This window comes from Rhinatrema bivittatum, chromosome 4 (genome assembly GCF_901001135.1).
Source record: "Rhinatrema bivittatum chromosome 4, aRhiBiv1.1, whole genome shotgun sequence".
In the NCBI taxonomy this organism is placed as follows: domain Eukaryota; kingdom Metazoa; phylum Chordata; class Amphibia; order Gymnophiona; family Rhinatrematidae; genus Rhinatrema; species Rhinatrema bivittatum.
Window position 1 is genome coordinate 50831466 of NC_042618.1, and position 26128 is coordinate 50857593.

At 42.7% G+C, this 26128-nt stretch overlaps 1 protein-coding gene across 2 annotated transcripts in view; it reads right to left on the reverse strand.

Moving 5' to 3' along the window:
* Nucleotides 1-26128, reverse strand: part of BRF1 (BRF1 RNA polymerase III transcription initiation factor subunit) — a 572778-nt gene that overhangs the window by 86680 nt on the left and 459970 nt on the right. For both annotated transcript variants that reach the window (XM_029598099.1, XM_029598098.1), the window contains exon 15: nt 23610-23866. In XM_029598099.1, the coding sequence (XP_029453959.1) occupies nt 23610-23866 (257 nt within the window). The remainder of the gene's footprint in view (nt 1-23609; nt 23867-26128) is intronic.

Here is a 26128-nt window from a genome sequence, read left to right on the forward strand (position 1 = left end):
GGGTGTAGCTTGCTTATTGCAGCAGTTACTACCCCTACTACCCCTAACTAATCAAGCTAGGTATTTCACTTGGATGCAGATCCATCACTGCTCTCTACATTAATGGTGGGGGTGGAAGGGAAATAGAACCAAGAGTTAAGAGAAAATGATAAGTATGAGAGAAAAAAATGTGTGAAGCTTGCTGGGCAGACTGGATGGGCCGTTTGGTCTTCTTCTGCCGTCATTTCTATGTTTCTATGTTCAGTTCGTCTGACTCATCACCCCTGAAAACCATCCCCGGAACTGGTATCTCCCCAACATCCTCATCAGTAAACCAGGAAGCAAAGAATTCATTTAGTCTTTCTGCAACGGCCTTATCTTCCCTAAGAGCCCCTTTAACCTCTTGGTCATCTAATGGTCCAATCGACTCCCTCACAGGTTTCTTGCTTTGGAAATATTTTTTAAAGTTTTTATTATGAGTTTTTGCCTCTATGGCCAAATTCATTTCAAATTCTCTCTTCGTCTGTCTTATCATTGTTTACACTTAACTTGACAATGCTTATGTTTTATCCTATTTTCTTCAGATGGATCCTTCTTCCAATTTTTGAAGGATTTTTTGTGGCTAAAATAGCCTCTTTCACCTCACCTTTTAACCATGACAGCAATCGTTTTGCCTTCCTTCCACCTTTCTTAGTGTGTGGAATACATATGGACTGCGCCTCTAGGATTGTATTTTTAAACAATGTCCATGCCTGTTAAACACAACCTTTGCAGCTGAACCTTTCAGTTTTTTTCTAACTATTTTCCTCATTTCATCAAAGTTTCCCTTTTGAAAGTTTAGTGTTAGAGCTGCAGATTTATTTATTGTTCTCCTTCCAGTTATTAGTTTAAATTTGATCATGTTATATGATCACTGTTGCCAAGTGGCACCACCACAGTTACCTCTCTCCCCAAATTCTGCGATCCACTAAGAATTAAATCAAAAATAGCTCCCTCTCTTGTTGGTTCCTGAACCAATTGCTCCATGAAGCAGTCATTTATTACATCCAGGAACTTTATATATATATATATATATATATATATATATATATATATACTCTATGGGGTAGATTTTCAAAGGGATACGTGCGTACCCCCCAAAAACCTACCCCAAACCCCCCCCCCCCCCCCGCGCGCGCTGAGCCCATTTTGCATAGGCTTGGCGGCGCTTAAGCCCCGGGACGCGTGTAAGTCCCGGGGCTTGCATGGAGAGGCGTGCCGGGGCGTGGCAGTCGTGACACAGCGTTTCGGGGGCGTGGCACGGGTGATGCGACGTTTCGGGGGCAGCGCCGCGGGCGTGGTTTTGGCCCGGGGGCATGGCCGCGTCCTCCGGAACAGCCCCCGGGTCAGGTGATGGCGCGCCAGCAGCCCGCTGGTGCACGCAGATTTACGTCTGCCTCTGGCAGGCGTAAATCCGTCGATAAAGGTAGGGGGGGTTTAGATAGGGACGGGGGGGTGGGTTAGGTAGGGGAAGGGAGGGGAAGGGCGAAAGAAAGTTCCCTCCGAAGCCGCTCCGATTTCGGAGCGGCCTCGGAGGGAACGGAGGCAGGCTGCTCGGCACGCGCAGGCTGCCCAAAATCGGCAGCCTTGCGCACACCGATCCCGGATTTTAATTTATTTATTTATTTATTTATTTCTTTTGTATACCGACATTCGATCGAGATATCACATCGGTTTCCAGAAAACAGGTTGAATAGAGCCGGAACTGCCCTATTTTACATTGTAACAAGAGAACAGTTGATTAAACAATAAATATAAGGAACATTGTAACATATGAATAAAATTAAAATTAAATATTAGATGTGGGTATATAGAAATGGCATATAGTCTATATACAATATGTACAATATGACTTGGTTATGAGTAGGGTGGGGGACAGGGAAGAGGGAGGTTACGAGAAGGGTGGGGGACAGGGAAAAGGGAGGATAGAGAAGGGGGGAGGGGTTTATGCGTTCATGCAGAGTAGAAGTTATGCGGTAAGGCTTTCAAGAGCGTTTATTATAGGATGTTGGGGTTCAGGAGGGAATGCTTTCAAGAACAGCCATGTTTTGAGCTGTTTTTTAAAGACTTGCGGTGAGGGTTCGTTTCTGAGCTGTGGGGGGAGGGAGTTCCAGAGGGTAGGGCCAGCTATTGTAATGGCTCGTTTGCGTGTTGTATTGAGGTGAGCATTTTTAAGAGTTGGGATGGAGAGGAGACCTGAGTTGGTGGATCTGAGATTTCTTTGTGTGAAATATGGTTGGATGTTGTTGTTTAGCCAGACCATTCTGTTGTTGTTTATTTTTTTGTGAAGAAGGGTGAGGGTTTTATACTGGATTCTTTGTGTGATGGGCAGCCAGTGGAGGTCTTTGAGAGTGGGTGTGATGTGGGAGGATTTTCTGTGATTGGTGATAATTCTGGCGGCGGCGTTTTGTAGAACTTGGAGGGGCTTGATGTGGATTTCAGGAAGTCCAAGGAGGAGGGAGTTGCAGTAGTCGAGTTTTGAGAAAATAATTGATTGTAGTACTGTTCGGAAATCATGCGGTTGGAGGAGAGGTTTGAGTTTTTTAAGTGTTTGAAGTTTGAAAAATCCATCTTTGATTATATTGGAGATGTGTCGTTTAAAGTTGAGTTGGCTGTCGATGGTTACTCCTAGGTTTTTTGTGGATGGTGTGAGTGAGGTTCTTGATAAGTTTGGCATCCCAGTGTTGTTTGCGCTTCCTGTGTTGTTTGAGGGGGTGCTCTCGAGGGGGGAAGCGGGACGGTCGTCCTGGATGTGAATCCGTCGATAAAGGTAGGGGGGGTTTAGATAGGGACGGGGGGGTGGGTTAGGTAGGGGAAGGGAGGGGAAGGGCGAAAGAAAGTTGGATTTTATATCAAATCTCTCCAATTAATGGATACTCGCGGCTACGCACGTATCTATTGAAATCGGGCCAACAAAAGTACGCGCTCGCACAAAATTATAAAACTTACCCCTATATGCAGAGATAGTCAGCTTTGGTTTACTTAGAGATTCATTGAAACATAATTTGACTATGAGTACCTAAACTTTTGCACACAACTATTTGTTGCATGGTGAATCCACCAATCAGATTAATCATTTTTGGATCTACATGCTCATGGTCCTTCCTATGCAAACCAAAATTTTGGTCTGGATCAGGAAGAACTGTTTCTCTCCAATTAGTGTCTACAAGAAGGAAAAACCCTAAAACAAATCAAGGTATTCTCCATAGGTTGAACAGAAGCAAGCATTTCTATCACGGATATCATTCTTTGAACTTTTTTTTTTTTTTTTTTTTTGCTTTTAACTAAACAGGGCCCTACTGGGCCTAAGCAACAGCACACATATGCCTGCCTATTTCTCTTTAGTTAGTGCAATATTCATTACACATACAATTTTTCTTTACAGTTGGCTCACCTTCTCTTTTCTTAAAGTGAGTTAGATTTTGTTACATTAGCAGTCCAACAGCTGGTGAAAAATCAGGCTCCATTTCAACCTTTACTAAGGAAGAATATTTAACACCAGCAATTCGTAAAGCATAGACCATAATTTCTAAAACACTTTTCAATACACAGAAATTCCTTTGACAGCTGTGGATTATGGTTTGGAGCAGACAAGTGCAGAACTCCTATTCCATATGCCAAGGGTGGGGAATCTCCAGCCTGTTGCTCAATTTCACCAGCCTGCAGCAAGACCCTTGGAAAGAGCTGATAGTGGCAGGAGATCCTGTTCTGCTCTGTGCTGCTGCTTTTCCTTGCTGCTTCTCTCTCCTTACCACTCACCCTCCAGAAACAGATGATCACTTCTCCACATCTGACTGTTAATATGGCCAGTCACCTACAAAAGGCTCTCCACCCCTGCTATATACATACACCTCAATACAAAACAAAAAGTACAACCAGCTCCCACAGATCAGCAGTTTCCTTTTATCAAAAGACCAGTTTTGCATGAGATTAGTGTCAATTTAACCATTTTATTTCCTTGACATTACAAATGTCATGCTGGGTCAGAATGAGGTCCATTGAGCCCAGTATCCTGTCTCTGATAATGACCAACCTGGATCACAAGAACACAGCAGATTCCAAAAAGTACATCTATTTCTTATTACTCCCAGACATAGCCATGGCTTTCCCTAATCTACCTAGATAATGCTTTATTGGTCTATTCCTCCAAGAACTTGCCTAAACCGCTTTTAAAGCCCGCTATACTAATCACCTTGACCAAGTCCTCTTGACTGTGCACAGAGTGAAAAAGTATTTTATATGATTTATATCAAATCTGTTTCATGGAATGTCCCTTTTAGTATTTGAAAAGGTAAATAACCATCCTTTATTTACCTGTTCCACCTCACTCATGATTTTATAAACTTCTAACATGTTGCCTCTCAACTTTCTCTTGTGTAAGCTGAATAGCCCTAACCTATGTAGCCTCTCATAGGAAAACTGTGCCACTCCCTTTATCATTTTTGTTGCCCACCTTGGCACCTTTTCTAATTCTGCTATCTTTTTTGAGATGGAGTGACCAGAAATGCACATAAAGTGCTCTTAAAGTTGAGTCATACCATGGAATGATACAGAACTAATATGATATTTTTCATTTTATTCTCCATTCTATTTGCTTTTTTGACTGCTGCAGCACATCTGAGCTGAGAATTTCAATGTACTGTCCATAGGGACTCCAAGGTCCTTTTCCTGGCTGATGACTCCTAACATATCATGTCTTTTCAGATATTATTGCAAAGTTTTAGAGTACAACTTAATTTTGACATAAATGTTATAGTAATATTGACTGAAAGGGTCCTTTGATTTTCTTTTTACCTTAGAGAAGTTGCGTCACTATTACAAGTAATTTGGTAGGATTGGAGTCCTGGTAAATACAAGCTATATTTAGGGCTGGGGCATTCTGCACTACTATGGAGCGCAGAACCTACGCAGATCCCCTCTTGCGCAGCTGCGCAAAAATTCCGTTTTCTGCACAGAATTTGGCAGGCTCCGATATGGCACCAGCGAAGCCCGTCCCGCTCACAGTGAAGATGAAACAGGCCCCAGTGTGCAGAAAGCGAAGGCCGTCCTGCTTGTGGCAAAGAAGGAGCAGGCCCCAGCATGCCACAAGTGGAGGCCATCCCACTAGCAGCAAAGATGAAGCAAGCCCTGGTGTGCCGCGAGTGGTGGCCATCCCACTTGTGGCAAAGATTGCTCAGGCCCTGTTGAGAGTAAGTCTGTGTGTGTGTGTAAGACTGTGAGCCTGAGGGGGGGGGGGGGGGGAGGTGAGAGAGAGAGAGAGAGCGCATGTGCAAGGGTGTGTGTGTATGGATGCCAGAGAGAGGGAGCCTATGTGAGGAGATTATGAAGGAGTGTGTATGTGGGTGAGAGACTGGGAGCTGGTGTGTGTGAAAAAGGGATTGTGTGTATGTAAGGGTGCTTGTTTGTTTGTGTGTGGGGGAGCATGTGTGAGAGCATGGTTATGTGTGAGAAAGAGCCTGTGTGAAGGGATGTGTGTGTGTACGTATGTGAAAGAGAGAGGGAGTCTATCTGTGTGTGGGGGTGTGTGTGAAAGAGAGGGAGGCTGTATGCAGGGATATGAAAGAGAGACATAGGTATCCTGAATGAGGGTGTATGCATGAGAGAGAAAGGGAGCCTGTATGGCTATGTGAGTAAGAGAGAGAAGGTGCCTGTATGAGGGTGTATGTATGTGAGAGAGTGAGAGAGAGAGAACACAAGTCAGTATGGCTTTACCCAAGGCAAGTCTTGCCTGACAAATCTGCTTCACTTTTATGAAGGGGTTAATAAACATGTGGATAAAGGTGAGCCGGTAGATGTATTATACTTGGATTTTCAGAAGGTATTTGACAAAGTTCCCCATGAGAGGCTTCTAGGAAAAGTAAAAAGTCATGGGATAGGTGGCGATGTCCTTTCGTGGATTGCAAACTGGCTAAAAGACAGGAAACAGAGAGTAGGATTAAATTTTCTCAGTGGAAGGGAGTGGACAGTGGAGTGCCTCAGGGATCTGTATTGGGACCCTTACTTTTCAATATATTTGGAAAGAAATACGACGAGTGAGGTAATCAAATTTGCAGATGATATAAAATTGTTCAGAGTAGTTAAATCACAAGCAGATTGTGATAAATTGCAGGAAGACCTTGTGAGGCTGGAAAATTGGGCATCTAAATGGCAGATGAAATTTAATGTGGATAAGTGCAAGGTGATGCATATAGGGAAAAATAACCCATGCTATAGTTACACAATGTTAGGTTCCATATTAGATGCTACTACCCAAGAAAGAGATCTAGGCATCATAGTGGATAACACATTGAAATCATCGGTTCAGTGTGCTGCGGCAGTCAAAAAAGCAAACAGTATGTTGGGAATTATTAGAAAGGGAATGGTAAATAAAACGGAAAATGTCATAATGCCTCTGTATCGCTCCATGGTGCCTTGAATATTGTGTACAATTCTGGTCGCCGCATCTCAAAAAAGATATAATTGTGATGGAGAAAGTACAGAGAAGGGCTACCAAAATGATAAAGGGAATGGAATAGCTCCCTTATGAGGAAAGACTAAAGAGGTTAGGACTTTTCAGCTTGGAGAAGAGACGTGGATATGATAGAGGTGTTTAAAATCATGAGAGGTCTGGAAAGGGTAGATGTGAATCGTTTTTTTACTCTTTCTGATAATAGAAAGACTAGGGGGCACTCCATTAAGTTAGCATGTGGCCCATTTAAAACTAATCGGAGAAAGTTCTTTTTCTCTCAACGCACAATTAAACTCTGGAATTTGTTGTGGTTAGTGCAGTTAGTATAGCTGTGTTTAAAAAAGGATTGGATAAGTTCTTGGACGAGAAGTCCATTATCTGCTATTAATTAAGTTGACTTAGATAATAACCACCGCTATTACTAGCAACGGTAACATGGAATAGACTTAGTTTTTGGGTACTTGCCAGGTTCTTATGGCCTGGATTGGCCACTGTTGGAAACAGGATGCTGGGCTTGATGGACCCTTGGTCTGACCCAGTATAGCATGTCCTTATGAGCCTGTATGAGGGGTTGTGTATATGCATTATAGAGAAGGAGCCTGTGAGTGTGTGTGCAACAGAGTGAGGAGGGGGGGGGGCAGAGGGAGCCTGTGTGAGGAGCAGTACTAAGAGAAGGATCAAACTCTAGGAGTGGAGATAGAGTAGAAGGGATATAGCCTAGAGGGGGAGGGGAGAGATGACAGGTGGAGAATTGAAGGCAAAGTGAAAGAAGACTGGCCAGGGGAGTAGGGAGAGAGGGTGGAAGAGACACTCAGTGAACGTCTAGGGAAATGTTGCTCAAAATATTTAAAAATCTGCATCTTTAAGTAAAGCAAAATTGCTTACCTTGTAATAGGTGTTATCCCAGGACAACAGGATGTAGTCCTCACATATGGGTGACATCGGTAATGGAGCCCTATGTACGGAAAAACTTCTTTAAAAGTTTCCATGAAACTTTTCAATGGCACCGGAGTGCCTACTGAGCATGCCCAGCATGCCATGATATTCCCTGCCACAGGGGTCTCTCTTCAGTCTTGTTTTGTAGCAATAAGTGTTAGCAAAAATAAAATAATAAAACGTATCGGTCCCAACTCCGCGGGGTGGCGGGTGGGTTTCGTGAGGACTACATCCTGCTGTCCTGGGATAACACCTATTACAAGGTAAGCAATTTTGCTTTATCCCAGGACAAGCAGGATGCTAGTCCTCACATATGGGTGATTAGCAAGCTAGAGGCTGAGTCATTTTGTAGTGAAGCAACAGTGAAGTATTGTTGATGAAATGAATCAGCCGAAGATCACAGCAGGTTGGATGTAGAAGGAGTTGGGATTACACTGGAAACAAGTTCTTTAAGACGGATTGTCCATAGGCTGAATCTTGTCTTCCTTCTTTGTCTAAACAGTAGTGAGCTGTAAAAGTGTGAAGAGAACTCCATGTTGCTGCTTTACAAATGTCCAGAATAGGCACAGAGCGAAGGTGTGCTACTGAGGTTGACATCGCTCTTACTGAGTGTGCTTTTACTCGCCCTTGAAGAGTAAGGCCTGCTTTTTCATAACAAAACTGTATGCAATCTGCTAGCCAGTTTGACAGAGTATGCTTATCCACTGCTTTACCTGGTTTGTTTGGATCATAGGATACAAACAGCTGACTGGATTTCCTTTGGGCTGTTGTGCGGTTTAAATAGAAGGATAACGCACGCTTACAGTCCAAAGTGTGTAAGGCTCTTTCACCCTGATGGGAATGAGGCCTAGGAAAGAATGTTGGTAAAACTATTGATTGGTTCAAGTGAAATTCCGTGACAACCTTTGGAAGGAATTTTGGATGTGTACGGAGGACTACTCTGTCATGTAGGAACTTTGTAAAAGGTTCGTATGTGACTAGCGCTTGTAGTTTGCTGACCCTCCTAGCTGATGTAATGGCTATGAGAAATACCGTTTTCCAAGTAAGGTATTTAAGGTCACAGGTATTTATGGGTTCAAATGGAGAACGCATAAGCCTGGTTAATACTACGTTCAGGTCCCATTGTATGCTTGGGGAATGAACTGGAGGTTTAATGTGAGTTAGGCATCTCATGAATTTACTGACGAGAGGCTGCGTGGAGATGGATGCATCTCCCAGCTTGTTATGATAAGCTGAGATTGCACTTAAATGTACCCTTACAGATGATGTCTTAAGACCAGAGTCTGAGAGATGGTAAAGGTAATCTAGTAGTGAGGTAGTGGGGCAAGTGAAAGGATCTAAATCTTTCTGAGTGCACCACAATGTAAACCGTTTCCATTTGTAGGAATAATTCTTTCTAGTGGAAGGTTTACGTGCAGCTATAAGTACTTGAGATATAGCGGATGGAAGGTTGAGAGGCTGTAAGATCAAGCTTTCAACATCCATGCTGTCAGGGACAGGGATTGAAGGTTGGGATGGCGCAACTGACCCTGTTCCTGAGTTATGAGATTGGGAGCTACTCCCAGGCGAATTGGATCCCTGACTGAGAGATCTAGCAGTGTGGGGAACCATACCTGTCGAGGCCAATATGGGGCTATGAGTATCATAGTCCCTTTGTTCTGTTGTAGTTTCACTAGTGTTTTGGTTATGAGTGGTATCGGTGGATATGCGTATAACAGGCCTGAATTCCAATGGCGAGCAAATGCGTCCTTTGGTAGGCTGTTCTGCTGTCAGAGTAGAGAGCAGTAATTGTTCACTTTGTAGTTGAGATGGGATGCAAAGAGATCTATCGTCGGTTGACCCCAGCGATGAAAGATTTTGGATGCTATTGCTGGATCCAAGGACCATTCGTGCGGTTGGAACTGACGACTGAGGCGATCCGCTACTGTGTTGTGGATGCCTGCTAGGTAGGTGGCCCGTAGAAGAATTGAGTGTGCTAGGGCCCAGTCCCAAATCTGCACTGCTTCTTGACAAAGGAGATAAGAACCTGTCCCCCCTTGTTTGTTGATGTACCACATGGCTACAGTATTGTCCGTTTGGATCAGAACAAACTTGTATGAAAGGCAGTCCTTGAATGCATGTAGCGCATAGCGTATAGCTCGAAGCTCCAGGAAGTTTATTTGAAAAGAGGCCTCGAGCTTTGTCCACTTGCCCTGTGTCTTTAAATGACCGATGTGTGCTCTCCACCCTAAGGTGGATGCATCTGTAGTTAAAGTCACTTGTGGAACAGGTTGCTGGAAAGGTAGGCCTTTGAGCAGGTTGTTCATTGATGTCCACCAGCTGAGTGCAGATCTGAGCTCTGGTGTGATATGAATGGGCGTGGACATTGGTTGAGTGGCTTGTATCCACTGTGCTTTGAGTGTCCATTGTAGTAGTCGCATGGTCAATCTGGCCATGGGAGTTACGTGAACTGTGGAAGCCATGTGCCCTAGAAGAATGAGGCACTGGTGAGCTGTTGCCTGGAATTGGTTTCGAAGAGTGTGAGTCAAGAGGACAAGTGTTTGAGCACGGTCTCTTGGAAGAAAAGCTTTTGCTATTGCAGTATTTAGTTCTGCACCTATGAACTGTAGAAGATGAGTTGGTGACAGATGGGATTTCTGGTAGTTGATGAGAAATCCCAAGGAGTGAAGCACATGGATAGTGAGCTTGAGAGAAGTGAGAGCTCCTTCTTTTGATTGACTCTTGATGAGCCAATCGTCCAGGTAAGGGAACACGTGCACTCTTTGTTTGTGGAGGTGTGCCACTGCTGCAGCCATGCACTTTGTGAATACTCGTGGTGCTGATGCAAGGCCGAATGGCAGCACTCTGTATTGAAAGTGCTGATCCATTACCCGAAATCGCAGGTATTGGCGATGAGGAGGAAAGATGGGGATGTGAGCGTAGGCATCCTGAAGATCCAGAGAGCAGAGCCAATCTCCCCTTTGAAGAAGAGGTAGAATGGTGCCTAGGGACACCATTCTGAATTTTTCTTTTTTGAGAAATTTGTTGAGATTTCTGAGGTATAGAATGGGACGAAGGCCTCCTGTTTTCTTTGGAATGAGGAAATATCTGGAGTAGAATCCTCTGCCCTTTTGAGGTCCAGGAACTAGTTCTATGGCCCTGGCTCTCAGAAGAGTGGATAATTCTGTTTGAAGAATTATGGAATGTTGATTTACTGTCCAAGATGGAAGTGGTGGGTTTTCTTTTGGAACAGTAAGAAAATCCAGTTTGTAACCGTGGGCTGTGATGGATAGCACCCACTGGTCGGTGGTGATGGAGGTCCAAATGCTGTGAAAGTATTTTATTCGACCTCCCACTGGCATGTTTGGGAATGGGTTGATAAGGCTGCTGCTCTCTGGGGCATTTCAAAAACCAGATGTAGTGGCAGTTTGAGGTGGTGGTTGAGCCCTTGCAGGCCTCTGCCTAGGCTGTTGGCGTTGAGGTGGGCGGGCTGTTCTGGGCCTACTTGCTGGGGGGTAATACCTGCGTGGACGGTAATAAGGACGTCTAGTATCACGTCTTGGAAGCTTTCTTGCGGAAGGCTGAGTATCCTGTGGTAGTGAGGATAACTGCTTTAGTGTTTCTGTGTGGTCCTTTATGGTTGCCACAGCTTCCTTTACTTTCTCCCCAAAAAGGTTATCCCCTAAGCAAGGAAGATCAGCTAAATGCTCTTGTACCTCTGGGCGTAGATCAGAGGCCTTGAGCCATGCCCACCTCCTTGCAGCTATACCAGATGCAGAACGTCTTGCCGCAGTCTCGAAACAGTCATAGGTGGCTCTGACCACATGTTTTCCTGATTCGAGGCCTTTGTGAATGATACTGTGTAATGGTTCCTGATACTGTTCGGGAAGAGAGAGAGCCATTTCTTGAACCTGCTTCCAAAGGTTCCTTTGGTACTGGTTCATATATAACTGGTAGGATGATATCTTAGACACCAGCATAGAACCTTGAAATATTTTTCGTCCTAGGTTGTCTAGAAACCTACTCTCCTTTCCAGGTGGTATAGATGAATGGGATTTCAGTCGCTTCGCCTTCTTTTGGGCGGATTCGACGACAACTGATTGGTGAGGCAACTGTGTTTTCTGAAAACCTGGAATAGGTTGCACCAAGTAAGTTGCCTCTGCTCTCTTATTCACCGCTGACACTGATCCTGGATGTTCCCAAATTCTGTATTGCAGTTCCTGGAAAACTTCATGGACAGGGACTGCCAGCATTTCCTTAGGAGGGTCCACAAACTGCAGAACCTCCAATGTTTTTTGTCTTGCATCCACCTCTGTTTGTAAAGGAAAGGGGATGGTTTCAGCCATATCTTTCACGAAATTTGTGAAGGAGAGGTCCTCAGGAGGTGACTTCCTGTGGTCATCTGGTGGAGATGGTTCTGAAAAGATTTCTTCATCCGAAGAATATTCAGAACTGGTGTCCACAGGCACCTCTCATGGGATGTGGTGAGTGGCTCCTTAGGCCCTGATGGTAGAAGAGGAGAACGAGGCCTTGGAGGTCTTGGTATTCCAGATGGACCTGGAACGGGTTCCTCTGGTACTTTACTGGACAGAATATCCAGGAGTGTGTCCAATTTGGAGATGACTGGATGGAGGATCGACACATCCTCCTTGGGCATCGGTGTAGGCATCGGGACCGGTTCCCGTGGCATCGGTGTCGGCGGCATCGATGGCGCTGGATCCCTCGGGGTTGGAATCGGCATCGATGGAGGTGTCGATGGCTGAGGTGGAATCGCATCGCGCAGAGCCTGTTGCACCGCTTGACGTATAAACGTGTCAAGTTCCACTCTCATAGCTGGTGATATCAGAGCAGCTATGGAGGGAGGCGGTGTTGGCGATGCCGATACCTCCTCAGAGCCCTGAGGAGGTACGGAGCCCGTCACCGATATCGGTGGGGATCGCCCTGGGTCACTAGGCCTCGAAGCCTCCGCCCCCGTCCGGGGTTTCTTTGCAGGTGAGGCCGTACCTGACGATGGGTCCTCGGTCATCGGTGCTAGGCATCTTCGATGCCGGTGGCGATGTTTTTCTTTTTGTTTCTCGCTGCCCGAAGTCGATGCCTTCGATGACACTGAAGGGGATGGCGTTGAGGCATCTCCCGCTTCCGGACGAGTCTTTTTCAGAAGAGCTTGACGGACTGATCCTGCTGGCGATGACTGCCCTGAAGTCGAGGCCCTTGGAAGCAACTGTATATTAAACAATTGTTCCATTTTTTCGGCCCTGAGACGATGGCGGCCCTTCGAAGTCATCTCCCCACAGGATTTACAAGTTTGAATATTGTGGTCTTTGCCTAGTCAAAGAACACATTCAAAATGCGGATCGGTTATAGACATCGTCCGCGTACAGTTTGGGCACTTTTTAAACCCGGAGGCCATTCCGCCGGACAGCCGTCGACGGAAATGGCCTAAAAATATCGGTCCCGGCCGGAAACCGAAAAAGTTACCGCTGGTGATAACTGAGGGAAACCCCTGCAATGAGCGTAATTTTTTTCCGAAAAAACGAACTTTTTTAAATAGGTGAAAATCACCTCAGGACTCCTATAGACCGCGATGCTAACTGCTTCGCGGAAAAAAGAAGACTTAAGGGAGACCCCTGTGGCAGGGAATATCATGGCATGCTGGGCATGCTCAGTAGGCACTCCGGTGCCATTCAAAAGTTTCATGGAAACTTTTAAAGAAGTTTTTCCGTACATAGGGCTCCATTACCGATGTCACCCATATGTGAGGACTAGCATCCTGCTTGTCCTGGGATAACAACTTTTTTCTGTATTACATTTTAAATTAAAGACTGTCATGTATATATTGTGTTATTTTGACCAATATAAAGTATGCAGAATTTTAAGTTTTTCACACAGAATTTAAAATTGTTTTGTGCAGAATTTCCCCAGAAGTATATTAGAACAGCTTAGAGCAGATCCAAATCCAATCCTCTTCTGCCTTTGAAGAGTTCAGAGATTCAACTATTTTAAATAGGGTGCATCAGTAGCAGAATTCAAACAAGCATAGAATAGGCACAGCGGATCCTTAGCTCAAGGTGGTGAAGATAAAACCCAGAGATCAAGTGGCATATGCAGTACTGCAACGGGAAATGGAAAACAGGCAGACTAGATGAAGCTTGTAGTCTTTGCCATCAGTTTATATTTCTATGTCATCACAAATTGTTTTCTTTTTTTACTACAGTTGAAAGTACGGTAATGAGGATCAACTAGGCACTTAAGATCCAGTTAGTACATGTAGAAGGGTTATAGCCAGCATAAACACCTCGCCATATCCTTCTAAGCATACATTGCTGGTGCATTAGATTCTTGGAAGCAAGAAAATTATCTGGAATCAAGTCTGCCAAATATAAATCAAGACATTTTCTAGCCAGCAATGGCTGCAAATCCCACTCAATGCAAAATTGCATGACTATTTCATTCTCAATTGTATATTAAATAAAGCTTACTCAAAAGTAACAGAAGATTTCAAACCATAAAGGTTTTTATCCCAGGATTAAAAAGTACAGTTTGGCAATTTGTGCATTGTTATGTAAGATCATCTGAAATGTCCAACAAATGTTTAGTAGCAACCAAGTTTATAAAAAATTGGAATTTATAAGAAGATTCAAAATTTCAGATTTTTCCACGCTCCTGTGCTCATTTACTTAATACTGAAACTTACATGATGTTCCAAAGAAAGTGAACAATGATTGGAACAGCTCTGTTGCACAAAATGAACAAAGATCTCTATGCGTATTCTGTCTGGAAGGCTTCATTCACTTTCTTCTTCTACGTTACAAACACAGGAGAAATTCAAAACTTATGTCCTACAGAATAAACCATGTGGTGAAGCTGTTTGATCTCATACTACTTTCCAACTGGGATACGGGATTGCATCAGCAAGTCTTGAGTACCACAAGCACTACCAAGAGATAATTTAAGATACCAGCGTAAAGTACACTGATGTCATGTGTGTCATGCAAGATGCTGTCCCCATAGAGAGATGCAGTACCACTTCTAAGTTTTTTTAAATGGCTTTTAAAATATTTATGAGTCTTTGAATCTTACAGAATCTTAACTGCTGAGTACGTCTGCGAGTGATTTGCGTCTTGACACATTATGTGTATCATGTTTTTTTCTAACAGGAAACACTGTGTATATTTTTGCAATTATTTGTACATCTATTAAATTGCTGTATGCCTGAAACATGTTTTTCATCTAAGTCTCACAGGAAGAATGATGAGCAGGAGTTATGCAAGGCATATAGAAGCAATGCAGAACAAAGGAATTTATGCATGACATAAGGTGCACAATACTTAAGAGTAATGAAAGTACTATCAAAAGGCCTGTCATAAATCTTTGAACCTAGGAAATCAGAATAATCTATTCACTTGCCTGATTTCCAGCACACTGTTAACATGAAAGGTAGCTTGTGAGTTCAAGCCCTTTAGAGGCAAATCACCAGTGAGGCACAGTCTGGAATAACTCTATCCAACACAACACTGCTTTTTGATGCTAGCAGCAGAATGCAGAAGGATAAGACTATATCTGCAGCCAACAAGCAGATTCTAATATACAAATGTATAAAAGTACAACTGTATTAAGAAATCCTGTAATCTGATTAGTTCAATTGATGCATTTATTAGAATATAAAAATTTTTTTAAGACTAGCACTATTCATCCTTGCCTTTTATATTTGATAAGATCACAAAAAGCCTATTCTAAAAACTCATTGTGCTTAAGCAGGAACATAAAACGTCCTCTTCTCCCCCGACAAAATTATAGTGTTCTATATTGTGATATGGCACTTTCTGGGCCCTGTTCTCAACCACCGTCAGCCAGGCACCTACAGTAAAACAATGTGTTTATTATCCCGCAAAGTCTGTTCCTCCACACGAACCAATGCTGTCCTTTCCCTGCCAGAGCAGTACCTTCCGAACATTTACAACATGCCTCTCATACGTAGGCGGACTAAAGCTCTACAAAGTAACTCATCCCTATCCTACTGTACCCAGTCTCTTGTTGTTAAATGCAACAAGAGACTCCCCCAGTCTGCTTATACAAATATCCCCCATGAAGGAGGTAGCTCTCGGCTTATGTGGACCATGCCCAGACAGGTCACTGCCTCTCCTGGCAGCCTTCTGCCACAGACTTCTGTATCTGAGAGAGCATCGGTTCCCCCTCAGACAAGCCTTAATTGGCTTCACCTAGATCCAGCAATCTCTGTGACTTCTCCCTGTTCTCAGTTCCCATCTCCTGACTGGTGCTGTGTTCTGCCCTTCCAGGACAATTTACAACTGCTTTTTCTTTAAAACAGTACCGTTTCCAACTAGCTTTAGGTTATAGCTTGCTAAAACTACTTCTTGCAGACGCACTTTTCCCATAGTGCCAGCTGTAGGTTTGGCTAGCTAACCTCTTGTCCCGGGGCTGTTTGCGTTTGTGTGAAATGCTCATCTCACTGCATATATCCAAACACTTAAAAGGGAACTGAAATTTCTTGTGCACTAGACCAAAGATTATGTAGGAAATATTTTTTTTAAACTTTTTATTTATAGAACTAAATCAGCAGAGTCAAACGTAAACCATAACATAATCAAGAGCGTACAGTAAATTTATAGGTGAACAGAATGAACCCGTACAAAAGCACAAATCACTCTTTAGAAATGTATTTCCAGTACTTTTCCGAGATCTCACCATGCATAGCACTATTATTTTTTAGCTCATATGTCAGCTTTTCAATTAGGGACACATGGTGAATGCTTCCTCCCATGCGCAAGAACTGAGCATATCTTCCAGAAGGTGGCTATCGTGAATCTAGCCACCAATAAAATTTGTCTGCAAATTTATGCAGATACATCTTCAAATGGCAGAAGCTCCCCCACCCCAAAAGAAAGGCAGGTGTAAAACCTGAGAGATCCCAAGAATCTCCTTCAATGTAGCTTCTATCTGTGACGAAGAAGAAACAAACTAGATGACTGGACTACCTCATGTGCACACACCCTCCAGCAGAACCTAGAGGACAGAGGGGAAGATCTAACATAAAACAGTGGGTACCTATAAATTCTGCGGAATAACTTACACAATAATTCGAAACTGTGACTGTAGAGTGAAGCAATATGGGCCAATTTCCAGATCTTCATGTAAATGCAATTCAAGGTCTGCATTCCATTGATTACAGTTGCCTTAGGGAACTATTTTCCTCCATCAAAGTAATGGCTTTGTATAGAGAGAAAAGTTTGCCACATTCATTAGCAAGCATTAAAATTGCCTGTGCTCTAGCGGGGGCATGCATTTCCACTTCATATCCTCAGTTTGGGACAATTCACTTTTAATACGTGTAAACAAAGCCTCCGAGTCATTCCATAACCCGAATTCCACATTCAAGACCCCGATTTCCATCCCCTAGCATCCCACAATTCACCCAAAAATCTTAAACCCGTTTTCCACCAGACCTTCATATCCACATGAATAATAAAGTCTGAAGTATTAGAATTATCCTTCAAAAGTGCCATGAGAGAAAAGATATTGCATAAAATACCCATACTTTTATAGAAACCTCTCTATGCCCACTATAATATAATTATATCTGAGAGCATGCTGTACCAATGGAGAGGAAGGAGGCATGAGAAGCAGGGAGGACAAATCAACTTCCTCTAACAACATCCAAGATAAGACATGATTCCTACTAACCCAGTCCTTAAGGCAAGCTAACCTAGAGACCCAATAATATGCCAACAAATTGGGAAGCGCCATACCTTCATTTAGTTTAGACCGCCAAAGGGAGCTGAGTTTAGCCTTGGGCATCTTACCCTGCCAGATAAAGTGCAAGAAATCACCATTAAGAGTAACAAAAAAAGCAATGGGAAGAGAACAAGGGATATGTTGAAATAAATATATCAGATGAAATAATTCATTCATTTTAAGGATACCAATTCTCCCTGCCCAAGACACTAACACATCCTTCCAATCTCTTAGATATTTTGAACCACTGAAGCTTAAATCTTCCTGTAAAGTTCCATCCACTTGCTTGGAATAAAAATACAAAAGTTTTTAAAGCCCTTCAAAAATTTTGCAAGCATCGAGGCACAGTTCTATCCCCTGCAGGTCCTACCATGAAAAGTTTGAAATTCTTATAACTGATCGTATAGCCTGAAACCAGGCCATATTCCTCCAAAACACCCAGAAGCTTGGGTGCAAAGAAATGTACATTAGTTAAAAACAAAAGGACATCAACAGCATACAGGGAGATCTTATGCTCCATACTATTAAAGTGAAAACTCCTAATCGACTGATCTAACCGATCACTTGTACCAGGGCCTCAATGGCTAAATCAAACAGAAGAGGAAACATGTGCCTCTCTGAATAGGGAAGGACAGAGCAAAATGGTCATTTGTCACCACTGTGACTGAAGGATTATCATAAAAGGCTTAAACCGGGGACTGAGCTGTTTGGAGGAGGTGAGGAGGACCCGATCTGTGGGAGACATCGGCCTTGCGGTATTCCGGGGTTTGTTGGCACCTAACCTGACAAGGCCCTGGTGTCAGCGATCGGAGGTGTCCAGACGTCACTTCTGGTCGACGCTGGGAGGAGCCTTTAAAATCAGGCTTGCAGCGGCGTGCAGCCACTGTTGGTGTGCTGCCGAAGCCGCGCGCCCCTTTGGGGTGTGCGGCTTTGCAAGAAAATATATATTTCTTTTTAAGAAGTCCACCTCATTCTCACAACATCTTGGCCCCCACAAGAGAGAAAAGTTTAAAGTGGTTTTTGTTTACAGCAGAGTCCTATTGGTCTAACTTTCCTGGACTTTTTGTTTTTCTTTTTTGTGGAAACATGCCTCATGAAAGGAAAGGCAAAGTGAGGATTTTCCCCTCAGAATCCTCACTTCCATTAGACCAACGGGTTATCATAGACTTCGCTGTATCTACCCCAATCCGTTGCAGGTAAGCCTCGCTGGCAAAATAAGCAAGGGAGGAGTGCTTTTTTCACCTGAGGAAGTTTCACTTATGCCGCCAGATCCTAGGACACCGCTGCTGAATTTGCCTGGAAGTGGTACTTCTACTTGGGGGAAACTGGACGTTTCTGTCAGTCCTCTGGAGGAGGGAAGCAGAGGAGCAATCCAGGCTGGAGGATCTGAGGGAATATTTTCACGGGTATCAACCCCAGTGAACGAAGGAGCAGCAGGGGAAGTATGTACATCGGCCTCCCTCAGAGAGAAGGAACACCCACTTGAAATTAGACTCTGTCTGGGACTTGACTGCGGGTCTCCTACAAGTTTTCAAGGAACAATCCCAGCGACTGGAGATAGTTTCAACAAAGTTAGATGTAGTAGCTAAGGATAATTAAAAAAATGTTGTCGGAACACTCTCTTACTATGCAAACGATGAGAATTGATATTAAAAATCTACATATAGTTAATGCCTAGATAATTCGAGAGCAATTAAATACCATTAGAAGAACTGAATCTTTGGAAAATCATTCCAGATGCTTAAATTTAAGGCTTATAAATGTTCCTAAGGTTTTAAGATTACCTATTTCAGCCATAGTAAGGAAATACTTTGTGGATATATTAAAAATTCCTTTGGAAAAAATTCCAGTGTTAACTAAATGTATCTTTCTCCCATTTCAAAAGAAACAAGGATTAATGACGATCCCTACTAAAACAATAGAGATAGCCAATTTGACAGCTTTCTTAGAAAGTTCAACAGAAGAAGTGCTTGAAAGAGCTACACTTCTGTTATTTCTTTCTTTTCAAGACAAATTTAGTAATGAAGCACTACTTTCAATACTTAAATATTTCCTTCTGTGGTGGTCAAGTTCGGATGCACCATGATTTTGCCAAAACACAAGATCATTGTTAAGGCTTTCTTAAAAATGAAACAAGAAGTATTAGATTGCGGTGCAACATTTCTTTTACATTACCCCTGTAAATGCGTTCTAAAAAATGGTAATAAAACTTTCATCTTCTTTAGTCCAGATTAGCTGCATAATTTCTTGGAGGCCAAAAAGAACCCTCAGTCATAATTATGATACAGAGTAATCCCTAGGTATAAAATAAGTAACAGGGAATTGTTAAAATCACTGTTTTTCTTTCTATTGTATTTTGTTTATAATCTCCTCAAATTTCTAATTCTCCCTTTTTTGGAAATGATTTGTTTATTCAATATTAAGATAAATGAGCAGCTTGTTCTATTTTTTTTTTCTTTTTTCTGATAATAGAATCTTCTTTTATAATGGATCTCTAAGATTACTGTACAAAGATTTATATTGCTTTGTATATTTTTTGAAAGCATTAATAAACAAATAAAAAAAAAAGGCTTAAACCTAATTAAGGAACCCAACACTAAATTCACAATAAAATCCCAATAAACCCAGTCAAATGCCTTTTCAGCATCTAAGGCCAGGATAAGACCGGGGATTTTATGCTTAACTGCTATTCATCACTTTGGGTGATTTTAATCTGTAAAATGATTAAGAAATGTTGCTAATTAAATAAATAAAATAAAAATAGCCAAGAAAATAATGTTGCATATTCTACGAGTGTTCATCGCAGAGAGCCTTCCTTTAATGAACCAAGTCTGATCATCCCTCATCAGCCCTTCAATAATCCCTTTAAGATGCTTTTGCAAGATATTTGCTAAGATTTTAATATCTGCATTCAAGAGTGAAATAGGATGGTAGGAACCCGGGTGCAAAGGATCTCTTCCTGGTTTGTATTAGTATAATATTAGCATCAATTAACCTGTGGGACTAAGTAGGATGCTCCCACAGATATTCCAGCACTCAAACCAACGAAATACCAATCACGAGAAAAAACTTTTTCTATAAGTCAATGAGATTCCAGAAAACCTGGTTGATGAATAATATGGTTCAGTAATGATTATATTTAAGTTGAATATTGAAAGTTGGTTGAGATTTTAACTATTTTTTAAATTTTAAATTGTAATGTTTTTGAGCCATGTTCTACATCCCTTTGGAAGACTGTATCAGTTAAGCGATTAACAAATGTTTTAAATATAATAAATAAGTATCCATCAGGGCCAGGACATTATACAATAGGAATATCAGAGATAGCCACCTGCATCTCCTACAAAGTGAGAGAAGTAGCCAACCTCACCCCTTGTTTGTTAGTTATTTTGGTGAGTCAGGCCTTCGCTAGAAAGGCCGCAATTTAAGGCACTATAGGCTCCCCCCCCCCCCCCCCCCCCCCCGCATAGAGAAAAAAGAACAAAATAGTATTGCTTATCCCTTTGGTACAATGCATGACCCTCCCATCTTTAGCACAAATTCCCATAATAAAATTACCCTGCCACCTCTTCCAAAGCAGCCTGGACAATGGTGTCCCTGTTTTGTTCCCATGCTCATAAAATGTCTGATGGGCATGTTCAATTTGGTCTATTTTAAAACACTCCAGTTTTATCTTACTTTTTGCAACTGTTTTCATACTGTATTTGAACAACTGGTCTGATGGTGTTTTTCAAGAGCATATATCTGAGACTCCAACTACTGCTCCTTATGAAGTCTCAATCTTTTTAAATGACTGGTATTGTTGCGAGCGAAGCGGTGGACTCTTGGGCCGGCCTAACGGAGTGAGATGATGAGAGGAAAAACACGCCGTTGTGAAGACGTAGGCTGGGAGGCGGTGCCAAGCTGAACGTAGAGCTGAAGCCTTCACCCTGGAAGCCCGAGAACCCCCCGGGAGGAGCCCTTGAGGTCCCGGACCGCTGGGACTTAGGCGAACAGAGAGAACTGAAGAGACGTCTTCACCCTGGAAGCCCGAAGACCCTCCGGGAGGAGCCCGTGAGGTCCTGGACCCCTGGGACTTAGGAGATCAGAGAGAGGAAGATGGATGGGACTAACCTTGGTCGAGACTGATGACAAGTGTGAAGAATCAGAAACAGACCGGAGACAGGAACCAGGAAAACAAGCTGGAAATCCAGAATTGGAACTGAGACTGAAAATCTGAAGCTGGGGTTGAACAAATTCAGTAAAAAGTACCTACAGAAGATCCTGGCTAAGCAGAGTCTAAACACAACAACCAGCGCCAAGCAGAAACCTTGTTGCCAAGCAACTTGAAACAGTCAGACGCCGGGTATAAATATCCACCAGCATCTGACGTCACTCCCGGGGGTGGGCCGTAGTCCAGCGAGAAAAGCAGTTAAAACTACCCCTCCTTACGCACGCGCGCGTCTTGGAGGGGAGGGACCAAGTCTCGAGGCTCGGCGGCGTCTCCACAAGGGAGACGCCGCCGCGAGGCAGGCCGAACAGGCCCAAGCAGCAGCAGCGCTTGCCGGTATGCCGGAACAGGAAAGGCACACTCGAACCCCGGACCCCGCAGATGAAGCCTTGGCGGCGCAGGTAAGGGCTCGGTCGCGAGACTCGCGACCGAGGCCGCAACAGGTATAGCTAATGATTTTACCTCTCAGGATAGTCTTTAATGTTTCCCAAAGCAACACTGGATTATAAATCCTCCTCTGAGTAGATTACAAAAAAATTCCTCAGCCCTTTATGACACCAAGGTAGCAAATGTCTCCCATCCCAAAACAGACACATTTAGTCTCCATGACCTCTCTGGGCCAGAGGACTGAGCAAGGTCCAGAGACAATAAAACTGGGTTATGGTCTGAAATATGACAAGGCAAGGCATCCAATACACCAATCTTATCCAGGAAGCAATCTTGAACAAAGAAAAAAACATCAATGTGGCTATAAGAGCCATATACTTGGGAATAACTAATGAACCTACTGCTACTTGGATGGTGAACCTGCCATGCATCTAAAAGTCCAAAGCTATCCCTAAAAAGCCGAAGGCCTTTATTTTATTCACTAAAATCACCCTGACAGCAGACCTGTCCAAAAAGGGGTCTAGGTATATATTCCAATCTCCAGCTGTTAAAATAGAACAGGAGGTGAAGTGAGCAATCTCAGGTAGCAAATTCTTGTAAAAAGCATTCTGATGGAAACATTTTTAAATTGTGCATTTTTTAAATTCTGAGAGTGTATAACTTTATATATTAGACCTATAAACTTGTGAAAATATTTAAACAGAGCTGACTTTTGGGTACTTATTTATTTTCCATGTGGATTTTACTTAAATAGGTTTGCATACTTACTAGGAGAGCTGGAACTGGAATTCAGAAATCCTGAATGTCAGTCTTGCACTCTTCCAGACTGTAGTTCACGCCTTTCTTGCTAACTTCTAAATATTTTGTCTCATTCAGTATGATTGTACCAAAATGTACATAGTATAAAAGAGCGATCAAGTGAGTGAACAAAAAAAAGCAAGTATTCTAGTTTAACCAAGGACATAAAGTTTATTCTGCAGAGAAACGTCTTACAAATGCAGAACAGCAACATGACAAGTACAGCACAGTTTGAGGATATAAATGGCCTGTCAAGCCACAAACCTCTCAGGAACTGTAAGAAAATATTATGAGTAGTTCCTGAGAGAATTATTTTCCAAATAAAGATAAGATTCGGGCATTAAACCAGGAGTTGAAACATTTATTAAACCAGATAACCAGAAATAAACTGTCATGCAAAGTAGTCACTTAAATGATTACCTGGCATAAGATAATGCAAACCAATAATTGATGCCAAGAGCAAAATATATTATAGGTGACAATTGTCAATTTCTAAATGCTTATTTCACGGGTCAACTGCATACTGCCAATGTATCCAACCAGCCTGAGAAACATTAACATGAAAAACAGATTACATCAATTCCTTGGGCATAGACAGCAAACCGATGAGAATATTTTGCTCAAGTACTCTACCAATTTTATTATTGGTTAACAAATAGCTTCAGGGAATAAAGCTCAAACAATTCAGCACAGTACATCCAGCTGTCATAGTTGATAAGAACCATCTATTTTTCAAGCCACGTGACAAGCTGAACCCTTCCACAGGTTTGGTGTCATGCCAGTGGGCAGCTTAGAAAATGAAGGAGAACACTATTAAAGAGAGAAAAGATGTCCATGGCAGAGCACCATGAGGGCAAATTCTTATTGATTATTTCCTAGCATGATTAATCCAAATGGAAGCAGTCAGTTGACACAATGTGAAAATGGAAAGCTTTCACAAGGCATAAAATACTAGACAAATAAAAATACAACAAAGTATCCAGTTGAACAGATTTCCAAACAAATGCAGGACTATTTCTGTGTATTTGAATGGCTATATGGGCAAACTTAAGGCAAGATAGAAACAGATAGGCACAGTACCTTTTGCCTAGACTGCTGACTGAGCTGGCAATGTTTCTGTTAGCAGTAGATTTTCTTTTCGAGAGTTTTTTGGGGGTGCTGATCTCATCCATGCTCTCATCCTCTTGCTTTGGTGTGCTACTTCCTTTGCTATTCAGGTCCCGTAGCACATCATAATTAATTTTACTGGAGATTTTCTTCTGTTCCAGCATCTTTTCTATGGCCTCTCCTGCAGTGCTGGCCCGAATTGGCTCTCGCTTTTTTGAAGATTTCTTTGGCTGATTTTATAGTAAACATGAAAAAAGTGGCTTAGAAACAATCAAAATTAATTTCACAGAAAAATAAAAATGGCGCCCTATAGTTTTGCTAGTTAATCTGCAGCAAGGGAAGTGTAGCCAAAAGGGCTGATGGCAAGGTATATTTCTTACAGAGTGCGTGCATAAACTTCATCATGGGGCCTATCCTTTCTTCCCACCCTTAGTTGGCCGTGGCAGAGCTTTTATCAGGCTTTTACTCTACTCCTCCTGGAGGTTTCAAACCTTTCCTTCCACCTGAAACCCACTCCATCCGTCTTTCACCCCTTTCACTCCAGGCAGCTGCCTATCTCCCCCCCCCCCCCCCCCCATCTTCCTTCCTTGCTGATCCCTGGATTTCCTTCTTCTTGGAACTATTTCCCCTTTCCTTTATTCTTGGGGATTTTAACTTCCATGTTCATGACTCCTCTGACTCTCTTGCTACTTAGGCTTTTCCACCTCTGTTCTTACCCTCTCTGACCATCATCTGGTAACTTTCTCATTCAAGCCATTCCTCCTTGCAGTCTCGTCCAACCCCCACCAGCGCCTTTAGGAATATCTAGGTTTCTGAGCCCTCTATCCTCTTCAGTACTCTCTCATCTTGCCTTTCCAACTTTGATAGTCTGTTGATGAGGCAGTTTCTTAAAACACTATACTATTCTCTGCTTTGGACACACTTGCTCCATCCCTCCCCTAACCTGCAAGGCATGCCAAACATCAACCTTGGTTCATCTCCAGAGTTTTCTCCCTACATTCCTATGCCCATTCTGCAGGGTATCTCTGGCTGAAGTCCTGTTCCCATACTGACTTCAGACATTTCAAGTTCATGATCACTTCCTTCCATTCTGCTATTATACCCTTCCTCCCAATCCCCACTATCTCTCTTTGCCACGTTCACTGGCCTCCTCAAACTGCTCCATTCCCACCCCCCACTTCATACTCTGCTCAGACTATGGCTGACTTCTTCCAGGAAAAGATTTCACAGTATTGTCATTCTCCACTAGAACCACCTCTTCCGCCCCCTCCTTCTTTCCTCTCCCCTTTCTTTGGCCCCTGCTGCATTTTCTTCCTTGTCCAAACTTCCTACTTGTTCCCACCCAGCTCCTCAGTTTTTATCTCCTTACAATCATTGCCTCCATCCATCTGTCATACCCTCAACTAATCACTTGCCACTGCAACTGTCCTCTCTTCCATCAAAACAAGACAGCTCCTTGAAAAATCTTCACAGGACCCTACCTGTCCTGCTAACTATTGTCCTATTTCCCACAGATTCCTATTTGTCATATATGTTTGCCATGACTAGACTGTAAGCTCCATAGATCAGGGACACGTGTATTTGTATAGCACCGCATATGTCTAATAGAACTTCTGAAATGACAAATAATAATAATAGAAAAAGTACTAACACAAACCTCTAAATTTGCTCTAAAAAAACCAACCCCCCAAACAAACTCTGGGGAAGGAGGATCCCTTCCAGTTAGGACCTACTTCATAAGAACCCCCCAAATCCCTGTGTCATTTCCTCCCCTTCCATCATCTACGTAAGCCAATAAGAAAACAGAGAACCCGTAGGTTGTTTCCCTAAAAACACTGAACTAGAACATGACTACTCCTCAAAACAGTTTCTGGGATAGTCACTTCCTTAACTCAGTTACTAGCTAATTAATGTCATCCTCTTGTTTACTCATTCTGGCCAGGCTCCATTAGGCCTCACATAGATTGACATGCTAATCCTTTACCTACAACTATCACTTTAATTTGATTTTATGAACTCCTTTCAGTTTGTTACAGTTTATTTTGGATCGATGAACTGCACTACAGCAGAGGAGACAGGGGTCTCCGTTAATGCCTGCAGTAACTCATAGTACAGTCAGTCCCATCTTTCACATATAAAAAGGGCACAAAAAAAGAAATAAAATACACAAGTGACTGATCACCAAAAGGCCTGCAGTCTACAGATTTCTCAAAGTTTATTTCCATGCTGTATACCTTTTCTTTTGGGCTAGGAAACATTTTTAGATAATTCATTTGGCAATTAAACAACATCAATAGAATCCCATATTTTTATTCTGAATTTATTTTTATTTTATTACAGGGAGGATATGTATTTAAAGTTTTTGTAAGCTCCTTTTATTTAGTTACACCTGTCATTTATGGATTAGTGTGTCACTGTCACAAAAACAGCCAGGCACTATTCTGAGCCAAGTATAAAAACAATACGAATAACTGGGAAGGATATTTTTAAAT